We start from the raw sequence: 22,780 nt of genomic DNA on the forward strand, positions 1-22,780 counted from the left end.
GCTGCTGGCCTCCAAGGGCACCTACACATATGTACATACAAACATGCAGACAGCACACACCTGCACATGACTTAAAATGATAAAAATAAATCTAGGGAGCTGGAGAGATGGTTCAGCAGCTAAGAACACGGGCTGCTCTCCCAGGACCTGGGTTCAATCCCACATGGTGAGTCACAACCACTAGTTCCAGGAAATCCAGTCTCTTCTTCTGGTCTCCATGGGCACTAGTTGCACATATATACATGCGGGCAGATGTGCAAAGCTATACAATAAAAATAAATAAATCTTTAAAAATTATTCTATACTTTGAAAACTTCAGCAGTCCCTATCAGCTGAGCTGCATTGTTCTAATTTCATTTATGATTTACTTACAGCCAGAAGAAAAATGCCAGTCAGAGGTAAGAAACAGTTCGTGGCTAGACTCTCTGTCACCATCAGTGTCCTTTCCATGCTGTTCAAGCTGGAAATGGATTCCCCAAGCAGGTAACCCTGTGCCTGTTTCTGTAGATCCGAAAGCTGCGACGGGAGCTGGATGCCTCCCAGGAAAAGGTGTCCGCGCTGACCACCCAGCTGACTGCAAATGTGAGTCCATGTCCAAGAACACACACACACACACACACACACACACACACACACACACACACACACTTGTGCACCCACAGTAGGAGTCAGGGTCAGAACAGGGTGGGGGCAGAAGAAAGGACTGAGTGGGAGCCAGGGATGGGGTGGGAGCTGAGGACAGCACTAAGTAGATGCTAGTGACAGTACTGGACTGGGGAAAGGGGGAGGGGGCAAGGATATGACAGGGTAGACGCTAGAGACAGGCTAAAATAAAGTGGGAACCAAGGACAGGACAGGGCAGAAGCTGGAGCCAGGACAGGAAATAGCCGTCTGTCTTCTGCGCTTTGCCTCCAGTCCCTGGACACTCAAGAAGTAAGTCTGTGGCCTCAAAAGGACACTGGCTTTAGTCCTGTGGACTTTGATGCTAGGTCAGGTGCTAGCTGCAGGGCTTCGGGCAAGCTCGGTAACTTTTAGAGCCTGACTTTGCTCATCTGTGTGGTGGGGTGGTCACTGTCTTCCCTGAGTTGTGGGGGAGGTGACCAAGGCTTGCAACCCTTTAAGCCTTCGTTTGTTTCCCTTCCTCTTTCTGAATACTGTGGCCTCAAGAGATGTGAGAACACAAGGGAGCTTAGGGAAAAAAGACATCTACGGCCTCATGATAAACAGCTAGGGCTCTATAATTACATCATGCCCGGTGCTTAGCACTGCTGGTCTTCTTTCCTTTGGACCACTCTTTGTAGTGCCAGCAACACTGGGCCGTGAGTTCGACAGGAAGGCCAGCAGAATCGCTGCCGCCACTGGACCAGAAGGGAGGCGAAAATGAACAATTCCCCTGGTGCATGCTCACTCTTGCCGTAATGAGGAGGAAAGCACAGGAGTGCTGGGCTACATCTTGGTGGGAGGGTGTCAGAAGGGTACCCCATGCCCACCACAGTGAACAGTCAGTGCGGGCTCTAAGGGGGACTGTGAGTGATGTGGCCAGTTAGGAGTGGGTAGCGAGGCGTGGAAGGAGTCAGTGTAGAGTCAAGGCGAGGGACAGGTGAGTGTCTGAGCTGTTAGGTGGGACTTTGGGGCCTTTAGGAGAACCCTGTCAATATGGAAGCTGAACTTGCTATCTGGACCAGATGGAGTAGCGAGAGAGGCAGGGATCTCCTACCCTATCTGGGAGACCCTGCAGAGGAACCCCACTGCAGGAATGCAGCCCAGAGAGACTGAGGTTCAGAAGGCAAAGCCTGAGGCTTAGGGAGGAGCTGGGTGGCCCCAAGGCCAGACCTCCTGTCCAGGAGCTCATTAGCCCAGCCTCAGAACAGCACAGATCAGGCAGGGTACTAGAGCCTGTCACGGGGAACACGCTGCGTGAGCCCACTACCTTCTAACAGTGGAAGCCACTTCAAAGGCTGTTCTCCTTTGACCAGGAGAGTGAGTCAGAGCTCCAAAGTAGTCATTTACCTGGAGTTTTTGCCCTGCTAATTCCTGCTTGAGCCTGACTGACTCCAGGAAGCTTGGTTCTTTTAAACCTGCACGCGAAGCATGAAGTGCCCTTAATTAAAAGCCCAGGAAGTGTAGCTGCCTTCATCATTACTCTGTCTCCCAAGCTCTTGTCCATGGCTGGAAACCTCTGTTTTCCCGAAACCTCGACACACCGGGCCACTGCGTGCTCTACGATTTTTTTTTTTTTCCTTCACCCTCCCCATTATCAGTATTGATACCTAAAGCCCATTAGAAGATGGGTGGGATGGCTCAGCAGTAAACAGTGTGTGCTGTTCTTCCAGAGGCCTAAGTTAGGTTTCCTGTGTCATCACTGTCAACTGGCTCGCAACCACCTGTAACTCCAGCTCTGGGAGATCTGGTGCCCTCTTCTGGCCTCTTTAGGCACTTGCACCTAAATGTGGTATACACACACACACACACACACACACACACACACACACACACACACACACACACACACACACACACACATTTAAAACAATAAATCTAGGAAATTATTAGGAATAATTTCAGACCTGAATTCTCAGGCTTAGATTCTTCCTATTCAAGGATCCTGTCCTGAATAGGTCCTCTAATTAGAAAACCCGATATATGCACCTAAGTCCAGAACTGAGTGCAGCCCCAGGGAGGTGGGCAGTAATCCCCTGTCCCCAGGAAATGCTTCATGATTCACGACAGTCATCAACAACTGCCCTCGACTCAACAGCAAGTACAAATCCATTTGCTCATCAGTGACCTTGGGTTGGTCCTTCCATCAGCCTGACCTGCCACCGGGAGCCCTGTGTTGGTCTGTGGTGTTCTACCCTTCTGTGTAAAAGGATTGGAATACGTCCCCTTATATTATTCCATAAGCGTGTCGCACCTCGCAAAAAGCCGCTGAGTCCAGCACTGTTTTAAAGTAAATATTTAGTCTTACCACCTTCCACAACTCCACCTCAGCCGCTAGTGTTTGCTTATCTGCCGTCTTTCTCGGAGACCAAGCTGAGTTTGTTTTCCTGGGACAAGCCACTCTGAGCTGCCCTGGCCATTGTTTTCATAGCTCTTCATTTGTTTTCCCTGGGAATGTGAGAATGGCACTTGGCAGGAAGGCTGCTGTGTGTGCTGTGCAGCCCTGCTAGGCCCGGCCTCCCCTGTGTTTTCATAGCTGTGCTCAGGACACAAAAGCTGCCCTTTCACTTGCCAGCAGAGCTAGATCTCTGACCTTTTCAGAGCTAAGCGGTTGCTTTCTGAGCTTGTAAACACACTTTCACAGTTGGAGTAAGTAGCACTGTTTGAGGGGTCACAGAACTGAGGAACAATCACACAGGGATCATGGGTGATGGCTGGATGCAGAAAGGGATTGCGAGCCATCCTGCTTCCTTCCTTCCTCTGCTGGGTGAGGTCAGAACGTTGTGTCCTGATCCGTTTCCTCCACCCACTGTGTCAGTGAGGTGATTGGCTTTAGTGGGTATGGTGGCCTATGTCTATAATCGTAATACTAGGGAAACTGAGGCAGGAGGATTGCCACCAGCTCATGGACAGCCTGTGCTACATAGTGACTGGCAGGCCAGCCTGGGGAAGAATGTAAGACTTTGACTCAAAATGAATGAATGAATACATATCACAAAGACTTTTTCCCCCCTGTGTTCAAGGTAAACTAAAATACAGAAGTATTTTTCCATTTCACATAGAGAGTGTAATCAAAAAGAAACCATCCACATAATCTGCTGTGATGGTGGCTCTGTTCCATGACAGCAGATGGTCCTAGCCTCCTCAACTTCTGTCTTAGCCCCAATCAGCCTATCTTGATCCCATCTAGTGAACCAAGGCTGCGTCACTCTGCAGTTCCCTCCTGAGGCTGAAATCCAGGCCCACTCTATAGCCCTGTCTGCCTGCTGTCCCACATCTATCCTTACCTGGAGGCACTGATCACCTTTTCCTCTGGGTTTTTACAGTGTGGTCACACCTCACTTCTTTCCAGACTCACCTCTAGCCCCTCTGCTGGTCCTCTGCATCCCCTCTCAGCAAGAGCCATGAACCCAGGTCACTACAAGAGTAGCAAGTGCCCTTGACTGCAGAGCCATCCTTCCAGCCCCCGAGAGTTGGTTTTAATGGCATTTTCAGATTTCCCATTCAACAGCAGTTGAACATATCAACAACCACACATCATGTGTTTGTTATTCTCCAGTAAAATAGGCTGAGTGTTGGCACACTTACCTCTTGACCTTGACCCTAGGATCCCCAATAAACACCACATTTCTTAATTCTAAGATGAACACTAGTTGTTTGTTTATCTTTCTATCTATTGAATCGCTCATTTGTTTATCTATCTTTCTATCTATTGAATCGATCGATTGATCATCTAGCTATTTATAAGGGGTTTTTTTGTTTGTGTTTTTGTTTTTTTGAGGCAGAGTCTCTTTATGGAGTCTTGGCTGGCCTTGAACTCACAGAGATCTGCCTGCCCCTGCCTTCCAAGTGCTAGGATTAAAAGCAAGTACCACCAACCACACCTGGGCATTGTTTTGTTTTCAAATAGATTTATTGTATGGTTTATTTCTATGGATGTGTGTATTGGCTGTAGTTTACTCAGGCACCCACAGAGGCCAGACAAGGGCGTTAGTGATACTGGAACTGGAGTTACAGGTGGCTGTGAGCCACCTGACATGGGTGCTGTGAATAGCCCTCTGCTCCTGTAGAGGTTTCCAGAACCAACATGGTGGCTAACGAATGTCTGTAACTTCAGCTCCAGGGGCATCTGACATCTCCTTCTGGCTTCCTCAGGTACCTGCGTGCATATAGTATACATGTAGACAAAACACTCATACACATAAAATTAAAAAATAAGTAAATCTGTAAAGGAAAACGTGGACCAAGAATAAAAAACAGATGTAGGACAAAAATGGGGCTCAGAGGAGGCAGGCAGGCAGGCGAGTGGGCAGGCGGGCAGGCAGGCAAGCAGGCAGGTGGGCGTACTTTGTCTGATGACCTGAGTTTGGTCTGAAAACCCATAGAGTGGGAGGAGATCCCTTAACAGCTGGGCTATCCATCCAGCCCAACAGACATAGTCTTATATCCTTGCATTGTGGCATCTGAAGATTGGATGCATATTCTAATTGTAGCTGGCCGCTTTTGAAACTTTTTCTGAGTCTTGTGTAAGATGTGGCATCTGCTATCTTGTCTTAACAAGAGTATATCAAAGTGTTCAGGAGCCTGGGGACAAAGTGTCTCCCTGGGGGATCTGGGAGAGGTTTCTTCACTGAGGGAGCAGATGGGCCTTTCAGGTGGCTTTTTATTAATGAGGATTATAACAAGGAAAATAAGCCAGCCACTTTGCCCATTTGTTCTCCAGCCCCGCTTCCCATAAGCCTGTGCTATGGCCTTGGTGATCGGCGAACAGCAGATCCCCTGCAGCGTGCTATGTAATCAGCCAGAACTGGCAGTCACAGACCCCGTGTGCTCCCAAGGACAACCTCAAAGCATGTTGTGGGCTTGTGTGAATGAGTGTGAGAGAACAGAGCCAGAAGGGTGGCATCGCTAGTCACAGACACATTAAAATTCATCAGGAAAGGAGCGGATAGGGAAAAGGTGCCAGGCAGGGGCCAGAGAGTGCTTGAGGAAGAAGTATTTGAGCAAGGGCAAAGCCAGAGTAAACGATCTCAGAGGGGTAAGAGGAGTCTAAACTTGTACAGGCCACATGAAGAGGCTCTAGTAAGTTTCTATCTTGAGAGCCCAGTGCCCCTCAGCTACTCTGGCCTTACACGATGGTATCACTGAGGCTTTCTTCATCTTTCCCTTCAGGCTCACCTTGTGGCAGCCTTTGAGCAGAGTCTGGGAAACATGACCATCAGGCTGCAGAGTTTAACTATGACTGCAGAGCAGAAGGTAAGGACCAGGGGATGCAAGGCTGCGGGTACCATTTGCCCTCTCTTTCGTTTTGGATAAAGATGCAGATGTTAACATATGTCTTGGGCTGCTTTGGAACATCCAGAACTAGGGTTGGAATGTCAAGAGTAGATCTTTTGGGTAAAATATAGCCTAATTCAAGCAAGTGTTGGTCCTGTCACATAGTGGTCTTGGCCACTCCTTTGATGTCCTCTCTGATGTCCTTACACTGCATTTAGATCCATTCTGTGTATGAGACAGATCTGTGGCACTCCTCTGCCACTGCCCTCCTCTATCCTGGCCAGGGTTGTTCTTTCCAGAGCTGGTTTGGGACATATCTATTACGTCTTTCTCACCTTCAGGATTCAGAACTGAATGAGTTAAGAAAAACCATTGAGCTGCTAAAGAAACAGAATGCAGCTGCCCAGGCTGCCATTAATGGAGTGATCAACACGCCAGAGCTCAACTGCAAAGGTAACGTGAGGCACGGCTTAGACAGACTGCCTGCTGCCCTTCAGCCTCTCTCATAGTACATGACAACACACACACACACACACACACACACACACACACACACACACACACACACACACACACACACACACACCGCTAGGTGGTGGGAGACTATGACTCAAGATGCCCGTGCAAGGGTAGGTCCCAGGAGGCAGACCCCGTTTGTCCACTTGCTTCTGACCGCTGCAGAGATGGCCAGTGTAGTGACTCCTCTATAAATCTAAAAGACAGAATAGCTTTCATATGGAGACACAGCATCATGTTTTATGGCTTCTCTCATGCCTCCATGATTATTTATATACATATAGGAGAGAAAGTAGAGTGGGTTCATCTTCTTTTCGCCCTAGGAAACTGCCCTAATGAATTGCTGGGCTTTGTGTGTCTTTAGTTGGTGGACATGCAGGTGAGTTCGCTCCAGCAGTAACCATTTGAACAGCACTGTGCTTGATGCAGCATGGATACCTAGGGCTTGGAGAAGGCTTTCCCTGTGTTTTCAACACCATGCCATATCTACACCTTCTAAAGTGTATTCATCTTTTTTCCCCACAATTATATTATGAGGGGCCTATTGGCCCTTTGGCTCACTGTGCTCATGATAGCCAAGGGCTTTAGAGGCCAAAGAGAAGTTAAGAACAGAAGTGGGCCTGAACCTTCGGGCCTTCCAGCTCCACAGTAAGTGCTTTTCAGGATGAGAGACTCTTCTGGCCACAGGAGGAAAGCTAGCTACAACGATGGTCCTGGCCATCCCTTGGTATCTCTGGCATCTCTATCTTCAGATATTGGGCCTCCGAAGCATCAGTGACGGAGCAGAGGTAGGAAGAGTTAGAAAGAGTTGGCCGTGCAGAGTGGAGGGAAAAAAGCATTAGAAGCAGGGGGAGGAGACAGCATGGGGGCCTGAGATGGCCTGGGCTTGGTGCCTCCAAAGGGCCAAAAGGAGGCAGGGAGGGTGCTGGAGTGTAGCAATCAAAGGAACGGACTGAAGTGTGGCGTTCAGGAGAGACCCGAGGCGTGGGTGCACAGGAGAGAATGTAGGATTCCACACAGTGGAATACCAGTGTGTTTAGAAGCATAGCTCCCTTTCTGCCAAACCTTAGGAGAGCTGGTGTTGGGCGATTTTCCTTCAGCTTTCTCTCTTCCATTTTGTGACGTGCAAGGCGATGATAGACCCCATGTGAAAGAGGGAGGGCATAGCCAGTACCAACCAAGGCTTTTAAAACCAGCAGCCGGGCACTGAGGTGATGCCTCAGTACCTATGCCTGGGGTCAGAGGAGGCCATTCTTGGGGACCCAGGACTGGATTCTAAGGCTCACTGGTGACGTGCCTTGCCTTGCTCTCCAGGAAATGGCAGCACCCAGGCTGCAGACCTACGCATCCGCAGGCAGCACTCCTCTGACAGTGTCTCCAGCATCAATAGTGCCACCAGCCACTCGAGTGTGGGTAGCAACATAGAGAGCGACTCAAAGAAAAAGAAGAGGAAAAACTGGGTGAGTGTACATCCCTACTCTTTCAGGGACTGGAGCGCAGTCTCCCCTAGAATAGGTGTTCCCAGATAAAGCCCAGGCTGCCTCCTAACCTCAGAACCACTGAACCTTGGAGAGTAGATCCGAGGAAATGCCTTGGAGTAGGCCTTTTACCAAAGCCGACGTTGTGCTCAGCAACGATCCGGTCCCACCCACGGTCTTTCTCTTCACGAGACTGTGACGTGCCCGTCTTTCCTTTCATGTTTATGTCATTTCTTTCTCATCTTAAGTTGGCCGCAGACTCTAGAGCTTAGTGGGACCTTTATTCATATTTACTATTTTGCCCTAGGTCCTGGCGGTGAAGCTCAGGGGCTCATGCCTGCTATGCCAGTGCTCCACTGCTGAGCTATACCCCCTCCCACAGCCTTTAGAAAGATTACTCATAGTTTCTTCTTAGTTCCAAAGTAGTTTTTCCGAGCACTATCAACAGTTATCTCATCTTTAACCCTAATCTTTGCTTGTTGATTTATATGCTTTTTAAAAAAGATTTATTTATTTTATGTATACCAGTGTTCTATCTGGATGTACACCTGCATGCCAGAAGAGGGTATCAGATTACATTCTCGATGTTTGTGAGCCACCATGTTGTTGCTGGGAATTGAACTCAGGACCTCTGGAAGAGCAGATAGTGTTCTTAACTGCTGAGCCATCTCTCCAGCCCAATTTATATACTTTTTAAATGTAAGGTCTCACTCACTATGTAGGCCTATCTGGCATCCTACTCATTATGTAGACCAGGCTAGCTCCAGCTTGCAACAGTCCTGCCTCTGCCTTCCAATTGCTTGGATTACAGGTGTGTACTACCACAGGGCTGTTATTTGTTTATTTATGTAATTGCCTTGGATAATATCAGACCAACTTTCTCACTGAGAATTTGGGCACAGTGTCCTATGAGTGTGTTTTGTAGTGTCAGTGTCAGGGACTGGGAGGGACCCCGGGTTTAGTCTTATGTCTGAGAATGTTGAGGCTAATACAATTGCTGTCCATAATCCTAAGATGCTCCTTGACTTCCTCCCTGGTGCCCGAGGCTGCTTTCTTTGCTCCAAGAAAGTCCTAAGCACGTTTCATGACTACTGTCAACAGCTTCAAGGCAGCGAAGGATATCGCTTACTAAGAATACTCCGGGTAGATGTGTGGAGTGGCCAGGCTCACAGCCCTGTTGTTAGCACTGACACTGTCGTGTTTCGTGGTGGTGTCATGTCTTTCATGTCATACATGTTTTGCTCATCTTGTACCATCTTGTGTCATCTTGGATGGGTGGCGAGGTCTACTTAGCAACAGAGGAGCTAGGGTCTCATGATGCTGGTCATTGGGAACTCACCTTAGAGGTGAGCTACCGGGCCATCTTTGTGTGATCCTCTTATTATTCTGGTTAGTTTTTTTTCTTTAGGTTACCAACAGTGTTGTTTTGTTTTGTTTTTTAGCAACTTGTTTGTTGTAACTAGAGAAGAAAAGCTCATGTTAACCATCTCTGAGATGCAGTTGATAAATGGAATCTGATCAGATTCTCAAAACGACGATGAGAGAATTATCTGTGAGGAGTATGGAGCCAGTGAGGTGGCTCAGCAGGTCAAGACCCTTGCCTTGCCATGCAAGCCAAACAGCCTGATTCTGAGGACGGTTTGGTCCCCAGAACCCACATAAGACAGAAAGAACCTACTCCATAAAGTTGTCCTCTGCCATCTACACATGCATAGCGGTGTACTCAAATACCCCAATAATAATAATAATGATGATGATGATGATGATGCACTCAAATCTATAATAATAATAATAATAATAATAATAATAATAATAATAATAATAATAATAATAATAATAATAATAATAATAGCAACAACAACAAAAAATTATTCCTGGTTGTTTTCTTGTAGCCAAGAATTGAAACTTATTTATGTTGCTTTTAGACAATTCTCACTTATTCAGGAGGCCAGGAAGGACAGATAATAGGGAATCTCAACTTACCCCAAAGCTCAATTCTACCTAAACTCTATAACCTCCTCTTTCACCTGGCACTTTACTAAAGGGTTTAGCTCTCTGGCTTGTGTGGCAGAGCCCGGTTCTATGGCATCTGTCTGCAAACAGGAGCAGCAAGAGGACAGTGGCCTGGGTTCACCCACAGGCTGGACAAGTAGCTTGTCAGACACGAAACACATGCATTGGGAGAGAGCTCATGATTCTCAAGCAAGGACATCCCTAGAATATATTCTCAGAAAGAAAAGGGCCCCAGGAAAATGAAATGACTCCTAAAATACCTATTTTGGAGATAAAATATGATGATATTTTGTTGGGAGTCTAGAGAGATACATGCTGGTCATGGCCCTTGGAGAATTTTATTTAATTCTCATGTTCTCATCAGAATTTCCATGTCTCCCTGGGGTGGGGGCTGCGGGGGAGGGTTGCTGGAAAATGACTTTTCTGGTTTTGTTTTTTGTTCCCCCACCCCACCCCCACCCCTGAGGTGGTTAGTGAGTTTCATAGACAGCTGTGGGGTTCCTGAGTAACAAGTGAGATGGCCAAGTTGTGTGCTTGTTGGATTACGTTCCTCATGGCAGCAGAGCAGGGACACCCTCTAAGCGGATGCAGCAGAGAGCTGCACAGACTCCAGGGGCCAGTGCAGATAGATGTCAGTCCTCCCTCGCTGAGGAAATAAGATCTGGTGCATTCCCGCTGCTGCTCAGACATAAGAGATGGTCGACACAGGCAGGGAAATGACGAGACAGACGCACAGGAAAGTGGGGGAAGCCGTTACAGGTGCAGAGAAGCTGCAAGAGTCCCTGCTGTAGGGAACCCCTCAGCTTTGTTCTTCCCTTCCTTTCATGATGGAAGAAGACGCCCCGCCCCCTCATCCCAACCCATGCTGTTTGAGAACCCCACTTCCACCAGAAGCCTCGGTGTGGTGTTTATTACGAGCCGTATTGCATCTGAGAAGTCCTGAGCTTTCTCTGTCACTGGCTTTCTCTGTTAAAAAAATTTGTCTTTTTTTCCTTCCCCTTCCCTGTTTTTGCTTGCATTTTCCTCTGGCAGGTCAATGAGGTAAGCGAGCCCAAGTTTGATATGAGATACCAAGCTAACCCATCCATTGTCATGACTAACCTCATCCGCATCTGTCCCCACATCCAAGCATCCTGCTTTGTTGCTGTGTAACCTCATCTTCCCACACACACCCGCTGAGCCAGGCTCTGTCTTGCTGTTGGCATCTATTTGGGAACGAAGAGTAGGCATGGAACGCCCTCCTCCTCCCCGTCCCCCACAGGCCCATCCTGAGCTGTCAATGCCAGATAACGCCCCCTTCCCCCGAATGCACTGATTCCACAGAGCTGTTGGGTGCCTTTGCCATTGATGGGGGCAGTGTGGTCTGGTGAATTGCTCTTCTGTAAGCATGCCTCTCCTCGGGGCCTGACCTCTACCAGGCTGACCATCTCCTGTATTCAGTTGCGCAGCTCCTTCAAGCAAGCGTTTGGGAAGAAGAAGTCCCCCAAGTCAGCGTCCTCACACTCAGACATCGAAGAGATGACAGATTCTTCGTTGCCTTCCTCACCAAAACTGCCGCACAACGGATCCACAGGCTCTACCCCGCTGCTGAGGAATGCCCACTCGAGCTCTCTGTGAGTCTCACTAACAGACAATAATACCTTTGGTTCCTAAGAACTCCCTCTCTAGCTGGGAGTCCCGTCATGCAATGTGGCCCTGCTCCCCCAGGGCTTTGCTTTAGTAGCCTTTGCATGTTCGTCTAATGCCCTCAGACTGGGGAGGCTGTGAGAGATGGAAACCTGAGGTTTCTCAGGGTATGTCCTTGTTCATAATTAGCAGCTGCCCACCAGCAGGCAGTTTTAATTTCTCTTTACACATCAACTTGGTGATGGCTATTGTTGCCTTATCCCATGCTGAGGGTTGTGTGGGGTAAACACTGTAACACACCACCATTTTGATACAAGGTTGTACGAGTGTTGGCAGATTTTACTAACATTCTGTCTTCTCTGGAGTAAGGTACTGAGATTGTACATTTCTTCTTTGGTTAAATTCTGGTATTGGTTTTGTTTCGTTTTTTCTTTTCTTTTTTTTTTTTTTCCTGAGGGTAGAGCTCAAAAAAGCAAAAGGATTTTGGGTCTCATATAGTGATTCACCCCAAGAGCCACCCCTTGGGGAGTTCAGGACAGGTGGCACTTAGTACCGCTCCCTTCGGAGACACAGCTGATTTGTTGAGGCGTGGAGGTGCCGTTAGTTACATAGAGAAGAGCCATGTGCCATGGCTCCATCCTCCCCAGTGACTCTCACTTTGTGTCAGCCCTTCATCCCTCCAGTCGAGTGTAGGGAGGCAGTCATGTGCCTTACCTATGAGCTCAAGGCTTATAGAACCTAGAGCAGAAATAGCTTGGAGTGGCCAGTGGGGACATGAATATTAGCTCAGAACCTCACACAGTTGGCTTCCTGTAGCACAGAGAAAGCCTCCCCCATGAGCATTTACAGTAAGTCAGTAGTGACTGCTGAAGAGACAAATAAAAGCAGTCTGTAGAGAGAGTTGCTATCAGTAAGATGAGATAGCATGGAAGAGAAGACCCAGAGGAAGAGAAGCCACTGAGAGAAGATCAGGGAGAGGACAAGATTTGTCGTGAACACCTCGGTTTCTCTCTTGGTTACAGTAGAGGTCTGTATATGCCCTCTAGAGATTCTTGAGGGAGGCAAGTAGATCCTGTGCATTGAAAGGCCTCTGCCTCCCATCCTTCATTCCCAGGAGGCCACATCTATGGAGTGGACCCTAAGTCTGCTTAATCCAGCAGCCTCATGAGGGCCGTGGCCTGTATCCCTAGCCCTGCCCAGGTGCTTAGCACTGGTGGCGAGAAATGCACACAGACTATGTGGAAGATGTGATGGAGAAGACAGCACATACATTAATCTGCATCTTCGAATACTCCACAGTAAAACAAAGGGTCTCCATGGAGATCTCTTCCTCTTCTTCTTGGGAGGAGTCCAGTGGGAAGGGTTAGGAGAGAGCTGGCCCGGCTGGCCATCTGTGTTTCCCTGCCATTGCTGGATTCTCTTGAACAGTTGAGAGTGTGAGCCCCTCTCACATGACCAATGGGATCCCCAAGATATAAAGACAGGACAGGTCTCTATAATCCATCCCCAAGCAGCTTGGCTCAGCAGCTGCCTGACCAGAGAAGAAGAAGCCCATTGTCCACTCTTAAGTCTTGGATATGAACTTGGTGTACAATGGTCTGTAAGTACAGGCCATCAAGTCCGACATTCCTTAGGGACTAAGGCCACATTTGCCTGATGACCACCACAGGGGGACCATGGTCTGTGACATATATCCGCACATGAAACAATACAGTTTATTCCACTCCCAATGCCCCCTACTCCCTACCCCCTACCCCCACACATACCAGGAGTCATTCCTGATTCTGTTATAACAGTGTCCTAGATATTTAGAATTCCTTCTTGGCCTCATCCTATCTACTGTGGGATGAGCAGACACTAAGTAGAGAATTCTGAAGTCAGAGAAGCCTAGAAAAGCCAGGCAGTCTGTCCCAAGGGTTAATTCTAAGAATGAATGTAGCCACTTTACATGGGGGTGGTCAGGAAAGGCTCCCCTCTGGGTGTGACATGTCAGCAGAGCTTGGTAACAGAAGGAGCCGCTGCTTAGTTCTGGTCAGAAACATGAGCTTCTGTGACAAACCTGATTTTTGAAGCTCAGTAGCTTCTGCCTTCTTGGTTCACCCCAAACCTGGTCAGAACATCCTCCTCAGCAGGTGGTCTGCCCTGACCAGGAGCTTCTGCTCAGTAGTGCTGCGTGCAGCCTGGTCAGGAGACAGGTATGTGTGCAAGGTCCTGAGGGGAGGGTCTTGTGGGCCAGGCCTGCAGGAGGCACCCTTCCGCTGCTGCCAAAGTCCAGTGTCTGGAACCCAAGGCTGTATATACTGCCTGGCTAGGGCACAAGCGAAGAAGGAAATGGGCTTTGGTGATGGCGGATCAACCTCATGCTGAGCAAGACTGCCTTCCCATGAAATCAGTAGTACAAGAAGCCTGATGAGCAAATGGGCTGGTAAGTCTGCAGGCGAGGAGGGGTAGCGTGCCTGGCGGAGGATGGTCAAGGGACAGCACAGTGGGCTGAGGCTGGATAGGCGGAGCTGTGTCGTGTAGAGCTCTGAAATCAGAGCATAGCCACATGTGATTTCGTGTGTGAGGGCAAAGCGCAGAAAGAGGAGACAGACTGCAAGTTCTGTGGAAGGCAATGTAGGACATCAGGAGTGGAGGGAGCTCATGGGAGCAGCATTTCCCATGCGTCACCTGCTCTGTCCTTTGAGCCTTTCGGTCACACCCCTCTCCGCAAAGCCTTTGCTGCTGCTGTGCCTCCTGCCCAACGGGCTCTTCTGGGTAGTTATTCCTCAGGTTTCTGATCAAGGTGACCTTATCCATGAGGCCTGGCCTGTCTACCATGCATAGAGTAACACCCACCACCAGCCATGCCCCCCTCCCTCTGCTTTGTTAGTTACCATTGTGCCTATCCATCTGATGTAGTGATTTTTCCAGGTTTTAGTTCTTGTCCCTCATCCTACCCCAGCTCTGTGGTGGTGGGTACACTTCATCACCGCGAGGAAGGCGTGGCAGTGGGAACAGGAGGTGGCTGGTCACATTGCAGCCACAGTCAGGAAGCAAACTGGACAGGAAGTAGGGGCTGAGTTGTACAGCCTCAAGGCCCACTGCCAGTGGCCACACCCTCCAATAAAGCCCTAGCTTTCCCAGACTGCAACTTCAGGTGGGAACCCAACTGTTCAAACACAAGAGCCTGTGGGGGCATTTCACATTCAAACCACAGCTGGTGTCAGCTTTGGGCTTCCCCTTGAGTCAAAAGATGTGTAAGACACCCAGGAGATGCTCATATGAAGGCGTCAGCCAGCCTGGAGCTCCTGTGTGTGTACACCTGAGAAAAATGGAAGCTCTCGGAGAGCAGAGGACCAGGATCAGCTCTGACGTGTTGATATTCAAAGTTCAGGAAGAAAAGAGGCCAGTGGCGTGGGAGGAGACCCAGGAGCACAGGGAAGAACTACATGAGAGAGGAAATAGAAACCCAGCCACAGGCCGCTGGGTGGCCCATCAGAGAGGCAGCGAAGCTGCAGCATCAAACAAGAGAGGAGCAAGACACAGCCTTCCAAACCACTGTCCCCATAGGGATGGGGCAGGGCTGGCTCTTGGCTCGCCAGCCCTTTTCTTACATTCCACAGCCTCCGTGGACAGTGGAGATATTTGTTTTGGGTCTAAGTTTCCAAAAGGTGGGCTGAGGGCAAATACTTATTCTGAACCTTGAAATGTTTGTAAAAAAAAAAAAAAAAAGTGCAAATGGAAATTTGAGAAAGGAGTTCAAAGATGAAGGCAAAGGCAGAGAGGTTAGACTTGGAGAAATCCCTCCTCTGTGGGTGAAGGGAACAGCAGCTGTGGGGAGGCCACATTTCCCACACTCCAGGCATTTAAAATTGGGTATGCCACCATCCCCACTTCTGGAAAGACAGAGGGAGATGATAGAATAATGTGCTAGGAATTGGGGGAAAAAAAAAAAAGATACATCAGGTCACCTTATTCATGGCCTCTGAAGTAGAAAAGTAGACTTTGGTTGCCTTCTAGGTATAGGCTAAGAGCCTAGAGTTAAGCACCCCCCTTCCTCCAGATTTCATCCCAGATTGCCATGCTTAAATAGTGTGACCTTGGGCACGATGAGGGCTCTGTGCCTCGTTCTCCCCACTTTAGAAATTGGAATCGTGGCAGTGTTTATGGTAATCAAATAATAAGCTTCAGATACCTCCAGAAAACACTGCTGCCTGCCTGCTGTGGGTGGGGGGCTGTGTGTGTGTGAGTGGACACTCACAGGATGTGAGAACAGTTTAGTCCTAAAGGAACTGGGGCCAAGCAGAAGGCCTGTCAGAGAAGGAACCTGGGGGAAAAGACGGCACAGTGTTCTTCCCTTTTCGTCTTACGCTGTTTTCTGTGGCTGTGACTGCACAGAATAGATTAGGTGACTTATAGACTAGACATGCATTTAGCTCAAAGTTCTGGTCCACGTACCAGTCCCGCTTTGCATCTCTGGATGGTTCATGGCATGGTTAGGGGCCGGAGCAAGCCCGCTCGCTTAGGGCCATTTTTCTTCTACTGTAAAGCCACTCATTCAGTCACTGGGCCACACTCTCGTGACCTCAATAATGCTAGTTGCCTCCCCAAAGCCCCACCTCCAAGCTTTGAGATGATGTATTGGGGTGAGTTTGGGAGTAGACAGACATCTTGCCCCTTTTGTGGAGTGCCTGACTGGGCAGGCTTCGCAAGGCACACAGGTGTATAGTCACACAGCCGATGCTGGGAGAGCCTTTGGGAGAAGTGCAGGGCATGTGACAATACCTGAAATGGAGTTCCAAGTAGACCAAGGAAACAGACCCAAAGCTTACAGCCAGGTCTGGAGCAGACCCCACATTCTCAGCAAGACTTGGATTACAGCATACCTCTTAAACTGAAAGCATGGCCCTGCAACTCAGCCCTACAGCCACTCTGAGCACAGAGAGCCAGGGAAAGGGTCTTTCCATTATGAGTTCCTAGACCTTTGCCCTCTCACAGATTTAGAAGGGATGATAACATTCTGGAGAATTCTTAGGTGTTTCTGTATGTTTAATTCAGGAAGATCCTGCTTCCTTGCTTGTTAGTAACTTTTTTTCTTAAAGACAGGGTCTTACTCTGTATCCAAACAAGCCTTGAACTTGTGATCCTCCTGCCTCAGCGACCTAAGATTCCAGGCATACACCTCCCTCCCAGCCTGCGTGGTTGGTAACTTTTTGAAAAGTAGGAAGTGGTTTTGTCACTTAGAAGGAGTTCGCATCAGGTCAGTTAAACAGCCCTGGGAAGACAAGTCTGTCTGAGTGTTCACATATCTCTGAACAGTTCTCTGAAACTCTTCTGCTAGTGGCTGAGGTTGGGCCCTTAGCCGACTTCATGTGTAGGTTTTGTGTGGCCTCTAAGCCAGCACCTGAGTCTTGAGGAGCAAGCTGGCATGGCCACCACCTCCTAAACCAGGCACTCAGTCTCCCCAGGCAACCATCAGCTCCAGCTCTGAAACTTGGGACCTTAGGGATGGATTTGGAGTTTTGGTTTCTCTGAGTTCTTTTTTGTTTGTTGTTTTTCCTCCTCCATCTTCAATCCAAATCATGCCCAATCACTCAATAGCCTTTAGAAACCACAGAACAATAGCACTGTCCCTCCCAATGGCTGCAACTTACCATGGCTTTTAAAGCCTTCTACCTCATACTGACTTGACTACAGAGGCCCTGTAACCGAGCAAAGGAGCCCTGCCTTGCTTTCTTTTGAGCAGAGTAGCCACACTTGGCTGTGATGAGAGACAGCTGGCCACAGTCATGGCCCGCAGGCGCAGCAGTGGCTCCCATGTCACTGGCTCCCATGTCACTTAATTCCCTTGGATCTTGCTCTCCAAATCCGATGTCTTCTTACGGTAAGAATAAGTGTGAGAAGCAGGTGGGGCACAGAGCACTAACAGCAGCTCTTTCTAGACGCGTCAAAGAGCTGTCAGAATCAAATGAAAAATCAGATTAACTCTGACTACTCATGTATTTAGATCTTGCCCTCTCTCTCTCCCTCTCTCCCCCTCCTGCCCCCCACTCATTTGGCCAACGGAGAAACACTTTACCCTTGGCTCTTAAAGTTTCTGATCTTGACTATCACCTCACTTCTGAGAGGGTTGAGGCTGGCTCTATCTGCTCCGGGAAGTGCCCAAAGCCCAAAGTAAGGTAACTGCTCCCACCTACCAGTTCCCACCCATCGCTGTTCCTACAATGTTGGGGAAAGATACAGCAGAGAGTCCTTCTGGTAGCCACTGCTCTACCTAGGCAGAAGAACGGAGTCTGTCTTTTGGATGCTTTGGCTGTGGTCCTCATGAGGAAGCAGGAGGTGTTGGAGGAAGGGCTGGTCATTTATGATAGCGCTGGAGTAATGGTTGACCTCACACGGACCACTGAATGGACCACTCTCTGAGGGGACTAAGTGAAGGAACCCAGGGCTGGGTTTTTGTTTTTGTTTTTGTTTTTGTTTTGTTTTGTTTTTTTGTCAGCAACATCCTCTCGCCCTAGAATTTCCGAGTGTACAGACAGTGAGGCTGAGGCTGTCATGCAGCTGCGAAACGAGCTGAGAGACAAGGAGATGAAGCTGACAGACATCCGCCTGGAAGCACTCAGCTCCGCTCACCAGTTGGACCAGCTCCGAGAGGCCATGAACAGGATGCAGGTGAGTGCACGGTGAACAGAGCCCAGGAGGCTGCAGAGTGGCAGCCCAGGGTGAACAGTATGTGCGGGTGTGCTGGCCCTCGCTCCTCCCCACCCCACCCCTGGCCTCTCTCTTTAGAGTCTTTTCACATCAGACCTTGTGTGACTCCACACTGCCTCTTCCTTCAAAGGTGGTCCCCTATACCTGGCCTTCAAGCCCTCCCTAGCCCCACTTTTCATACACTGATCGTTGAGAGCTATGATGACTGGCTTTGTGTCCCTACAGTCCGTTTCGTGTTGTTTCTTCCCTTTAATATCCTCTGTCTATCCAAACTGGACCATTTTCTCCAAGGCTGAGCCTGGGCCTCATCCCAAACTTTCTCATGTCACACAGTGGCATCCTTTGAAGGTGGCTACAGACTGGTTCTTGCAAGCGCCGCGGTCTGCTGCGGAGTGAAGGCATTCCAGGCTTGTGAGCTGCGTTTTGCATCACAGCTTTGCATGCATTGGGTTCTTTGTAGACCACTGTAGAATGAATGAAAGATGCCTATGCAGTGTACTAAATGAGACCTCACTGGAGAGCAGCCTCCCAAGAGTGTTCCCTGGAACGCCTATCTCTGAGGGGCTCCTGGGAGGGAAAAACGCTATCATCGGCGTGCTCGGGAAATACGCTGTATGCTTCTCAGTCACGATGGAAACAGCTCCAGGAAACAGCTCCTGGAACTAAGGAATCTATCACACCCCCGAGTTATTAAGCCTCCTTGGTTGCAAGACTCTTACACTGGCCACTCAGGCAGCAGACCCTGGGAAAGGTACCTTCTAAACACTGTTGGAGACCAGTTCTCTGTGAGGAAGGGACCAGCCCTGCCAGAGTCTTGAATGGCGTTGTCCAGTTTCCCCAAGGATGTTTCTGACTTCGGCTGATCTAGCTACCTAGTTCCTGCTAGAAACTTCCAGCTTCTTCCTCCCCCGAAAAGGCGCGTTCCGTTCATTACGTGCACCTAACGAGTCAGTTTCTCCCTTGCTCTAGAGTGAAATTGAGAAGCTGAAAGCTGAGAATGACCGACTGAAGTCTGAGTCTCAAGGCAGCGGCTGCAGTCGGGCCCCATCCCAGGTGTCCATCTCTGCTTCCCCAAGGCAGTCCTTAGGTCTCTCACAGCACAGCCTGAACCTGACAGAGTCCACCAGTCTAGGTGAGTGGCTAACAGGCCGGGGGGCCGGTCAAGTCCACCAGCCTAGACAAAGTGGTTCGTGGGACCCGGAACAGAACATATACTGAGTGGCTCACGGGCTGGGGACAAGCTGAGCCTATAAGTCTGGGTGAGTGACTCATGGGACCAAGGCAGACGGAGGCCTGCAGCTTGTACTCTAGTCTCCAGGATGAGCAGGTTCACAGAGGTAGCAGGTGTGTGTGCACTTGGGGTGTGTGTGTCTGGGTGTGCATCTGCTACCAACATGAGCCCAGCCATTAGAGTATTCCATGCTTTCGCTCCAGCACCCCCAAATTCTTCAGACCATGAGCTCGGGTTTCCTCCTTGCCCACCACGCTGAGTTCTGCTCAACCCATGTTAAGAAGTTGACCTGCGGGCCCAATGCTTGTGTACCTCTCAGCAGCAGGTCCTACAGAGGCCACGTCTCTTGGCCTTCAGCCTTCTGGCTGTTGGGGTAGACTCCAGGCTGGCCACATCATCTCGGAATGCACCTTGAGTTTTCTTTGTGAGCATTTCAAGGCTGATGCTTTTTTTTTTTTTTTTTCCACCCATGATGCTACTGTTGCTGTCATTTGGTTGATTCTCCCTCGCACTTCCATCCAGCAAGATGCATCCGTCAGCCTGCTGGTTCCCCGGTCTTCTCTGCCATTGGTTTCTGTGATTCCATTATCCATCCTGCCCTTCCCCGTCCCCTCCCCCACCTCCCCTGCACCCTGACACCTGCTTTGTCCTGCTGCTGTGCCCCACACGGCGGCAGAGGTGTCTGGGAAAGCAGCTTTGCTGTCCCCTCGTGCCTAAGGCTGTTGATGTTTTCCATTCGCAGACGTGTTGCTGGATGACACTGGTGAATGCTCGGCTCGGAAGGAAGGAGGCAGGCATGTTAAGATAGTTGTCAGCTTTCAGGAGGCAATGGAGTGGAAGGAGGTTAGTCGGATCCCCCACCCTGCTCACCTGTCCTTTCCCCAGGTAGACATGGTCTAGCTTAGCGACTCAACCGGAAACCTAAGGCTCTGGGGAAATACTAACAACACCCTTCTTGATATCATAGTCTCCCTTACTCACAGGGGGCACCACTGCAAGACCCAGGAGATGCTAAATGGTAGACTATACTGGACCCAGAGTGTGCTGTATTATACTGTATGTGAGCATACATGCTAGAGCTTAATGTGTAAGTTAGATACTGTAAGAGATTAATAAGGAGAGCTTGGGGATGTAACTCAGTGGCCTAGTGTTTGCGAGGCCCTGGGTTCCATGCCTTAGCACCACCGTATAAAATGAACAACAACAAAAAAGGCAAAACAGGGTACTCTAGGACAATGTTCTGAAAACACGGAAAGTGAAACCTCGGCTGAGTGGTGACTCTGGTACCCACAGTCCTTGGCAGTCCCTCCCATACTCAACAGTCCCTAGCAGCGTTTGTACCCACTATCCTTGACGGTCCCTCCTGCACTCAGAATCCTTGGCAATCATATCCACAGTCCTCAGCAGTCCCTCCTGTACCCACAATCCCTAGCAGTCCTTATACCTACAATCCTTGGTGGTCCTTCCTGTGCCCACACACCTTGACTGTCCTTTGATGTAAAGCTAGCAAAGAGCACTTCATTTCTTTGTTTAACAGGTTGCTAGAGCTTGCTTTAAAAAAAGCTCGTGTTGTACCTTTCTGTACTTTTAGCACTAGTAAACACTAACGCCCTCTGAAGTGTCTCTTCTGGCTTTACTGTTTTTCTGAAGCCTGTACCAGGTAGCCATGCACATTTTACTAGTAAGGCAGAGGAGGGAGCTGACTGGACCTAGCTGGCCTGGGGCCCATGTCCGCCTCATCAGAGGCTACAGGCATAGCATTCACCAAGCTAGGAGGCAAGAGGCAGGAGGCAGGAGGCCCTCAGCTGAGTGAGTCACAGAGGGCTCAGAGTGGGGCGGGTGGGACATTCTGCGTCACCGAGGCTTAGGAGCCGATGTCTTCATATGGTTTCCGTTTCAATGTATGCCTGCCAGAGACTATTCTGAATTGGAGGTAGAGGGCTGCAAGGAAAGCTGGGCTTTAGTAAGTCCTATTTGGTGCTCTGGATGACCTTGGCCATGAAAGTGGGAAAAGGCCACAGGACTATCCACCTGAAGACCCCTTGAGGTTTCAAAGTTACGTTCCGTAGTATTTCTAGCCAGCATGTTCTTATGGTTTCAGACAGTTGGGGAACCAAAGTGCCCATCAGAACAAAGTGTGGCTGGCTTAGCGGGGGTTTCTAGAGCTGCCTGGCCGGAGCCTGAAGAGCCCAGCTAACAGGGGCCCAGCCTGCCAAGTTGAAATTCTTTCTCCCATCATGCTTACAGTGCAGGCGGGTGACACCCCTACATGTGACTGGTTGTCCTTCTCAATATTCTCAATGTCATAGCTGACGCTCCTCGAGGATTATAAGCCATCTCCCCTAATGCTGGTGTTCTGGGCCACTGCAGCACACCCAGGGGGTCACTGACCACAGTGCTATCCCCATTGTGCAGCTAAGAAACCCAAAGACCACAGGCACGTGGTGGCGTCAGACCCTATCACTGCCAGACGGGTGCTCTTTCTCGTTCCTGCGCCCGCCACCCAGGCCCACCCCTGTCCCAACTACATCCTTGCAAGCATGCAGAGATATTAAAAAACCAAGCAGAATGGGATGTTTTCTCGGCCCCCTTTTCATTAATGTGATCAGTTAGTCCCTGTGGGTGTAGAAGAACAAGAAGTGGGGGATGGGGGTGGGAAACGAGTTCTTGGCAATCTTCCCAGATTTTTCCTATTTTTCCAAATTGAACTTGTTTTAAGTTTTAATGGAAGGAAAGTAATAAATATTGTTTTTAAATAGAAGAAGCCGGGCTCGTGCCTTTAATCCTAGCACTTGGTGGGAGGCAGAGGCAGGAGGTTCTCAAAAAAAGAAAAAGGAAAGAAAGAAAGGAAAAGACACAGAAGCATTCTCTCTGGGATGGGGTGGGGTGGGGTGGGGGGGAAGGGGGGGTCCTGACAACACGACAAGCTTCATTAAATAAAGCACAAGACGGCTGAACCTAGACACGTGTAAGCTGAGAAGGTATCATCTGAGTCTGTCCAGTGTAGTTCTGAGCCAGGCATTTGAATCATGGAAGCTTCCTGGCAAAGGTGAGTAGTTCTTTAGCAAGATTTAAAAATGGGGCTCTGGTGGACAGGAGCAGGAGAGGACACAGTTCAGGATGTGGAATCCATGGCCCTGGGCAAGGCATGTATTTAATTGATGGTTCCAGGTCCCAACGAGGCCATCATAGTCTCCCTGGCTGTTCGCAGTTTTACCAGAACCAGGGACAAGGCATAAGGCTATTGCACGGCAGCTAAGTTCACCTGGCGTGGGAAGGAATGAGG

General features: G+C 49.4%; 1 protein-coding gene across 2 annotated transcripts in view; it reads left to right on the top strand.

Annotated features, from left to right (window-relative positions):
* Nav2 (neuron navigator 2) overlaps positions 1–22,780 on the top strand; it is a 363,149-nt gene that overhangs the window by 318,909 nt on the left and 21,460 nt on the right. For both annotated transcript variants that reach the window (XM_051148610.1, XM_051148608.1), the window contains 9 exons: positions 375–398; positions 508–582; positions 5,833–5,916; positions 6,279–6,390; positions 7,768–7,913; positions 11,385–11,557; positions 18,071–18,224; positions 19,233–19,395; positions 20,237–20,337. In XM_051148610.1, the coding sequence (XP_051004567.1) occupies positions 375–398; positions 508–582; positions 5,833–5,916; positions 6,279–6,390; positions 7,768–7,913; positions 11,385–11,557; positions 18,071–18,224; positions 19,233–19,395; positions 20,237–20,337 (1,032 nt within the window). The remainder of the gene's footprint in view (positions 1–374; positions 399–507; positions 583–5,832; positions 5,917–6,278; positions 6,391–7,767; positions 7,914–11,384; positions 11,558–18,070; positions 18,225–19,232; positions 19,396–20,236; positions 20,338–22,780) is intronic.

This window comes from Acomys russatus, chromosome 7, assembly GCF_903995435.1.
Source record: "Acomys russatus chromosome 7, mAcoRus1.1, whole genome shotgun sequence".
Classification (NCBI taxonomy): domain Eukaryota; kingdom Metazoa; phylum Chordata; class Mammalia; order Rodentia; family Muridae; genus Acomys; species Acomys russatus.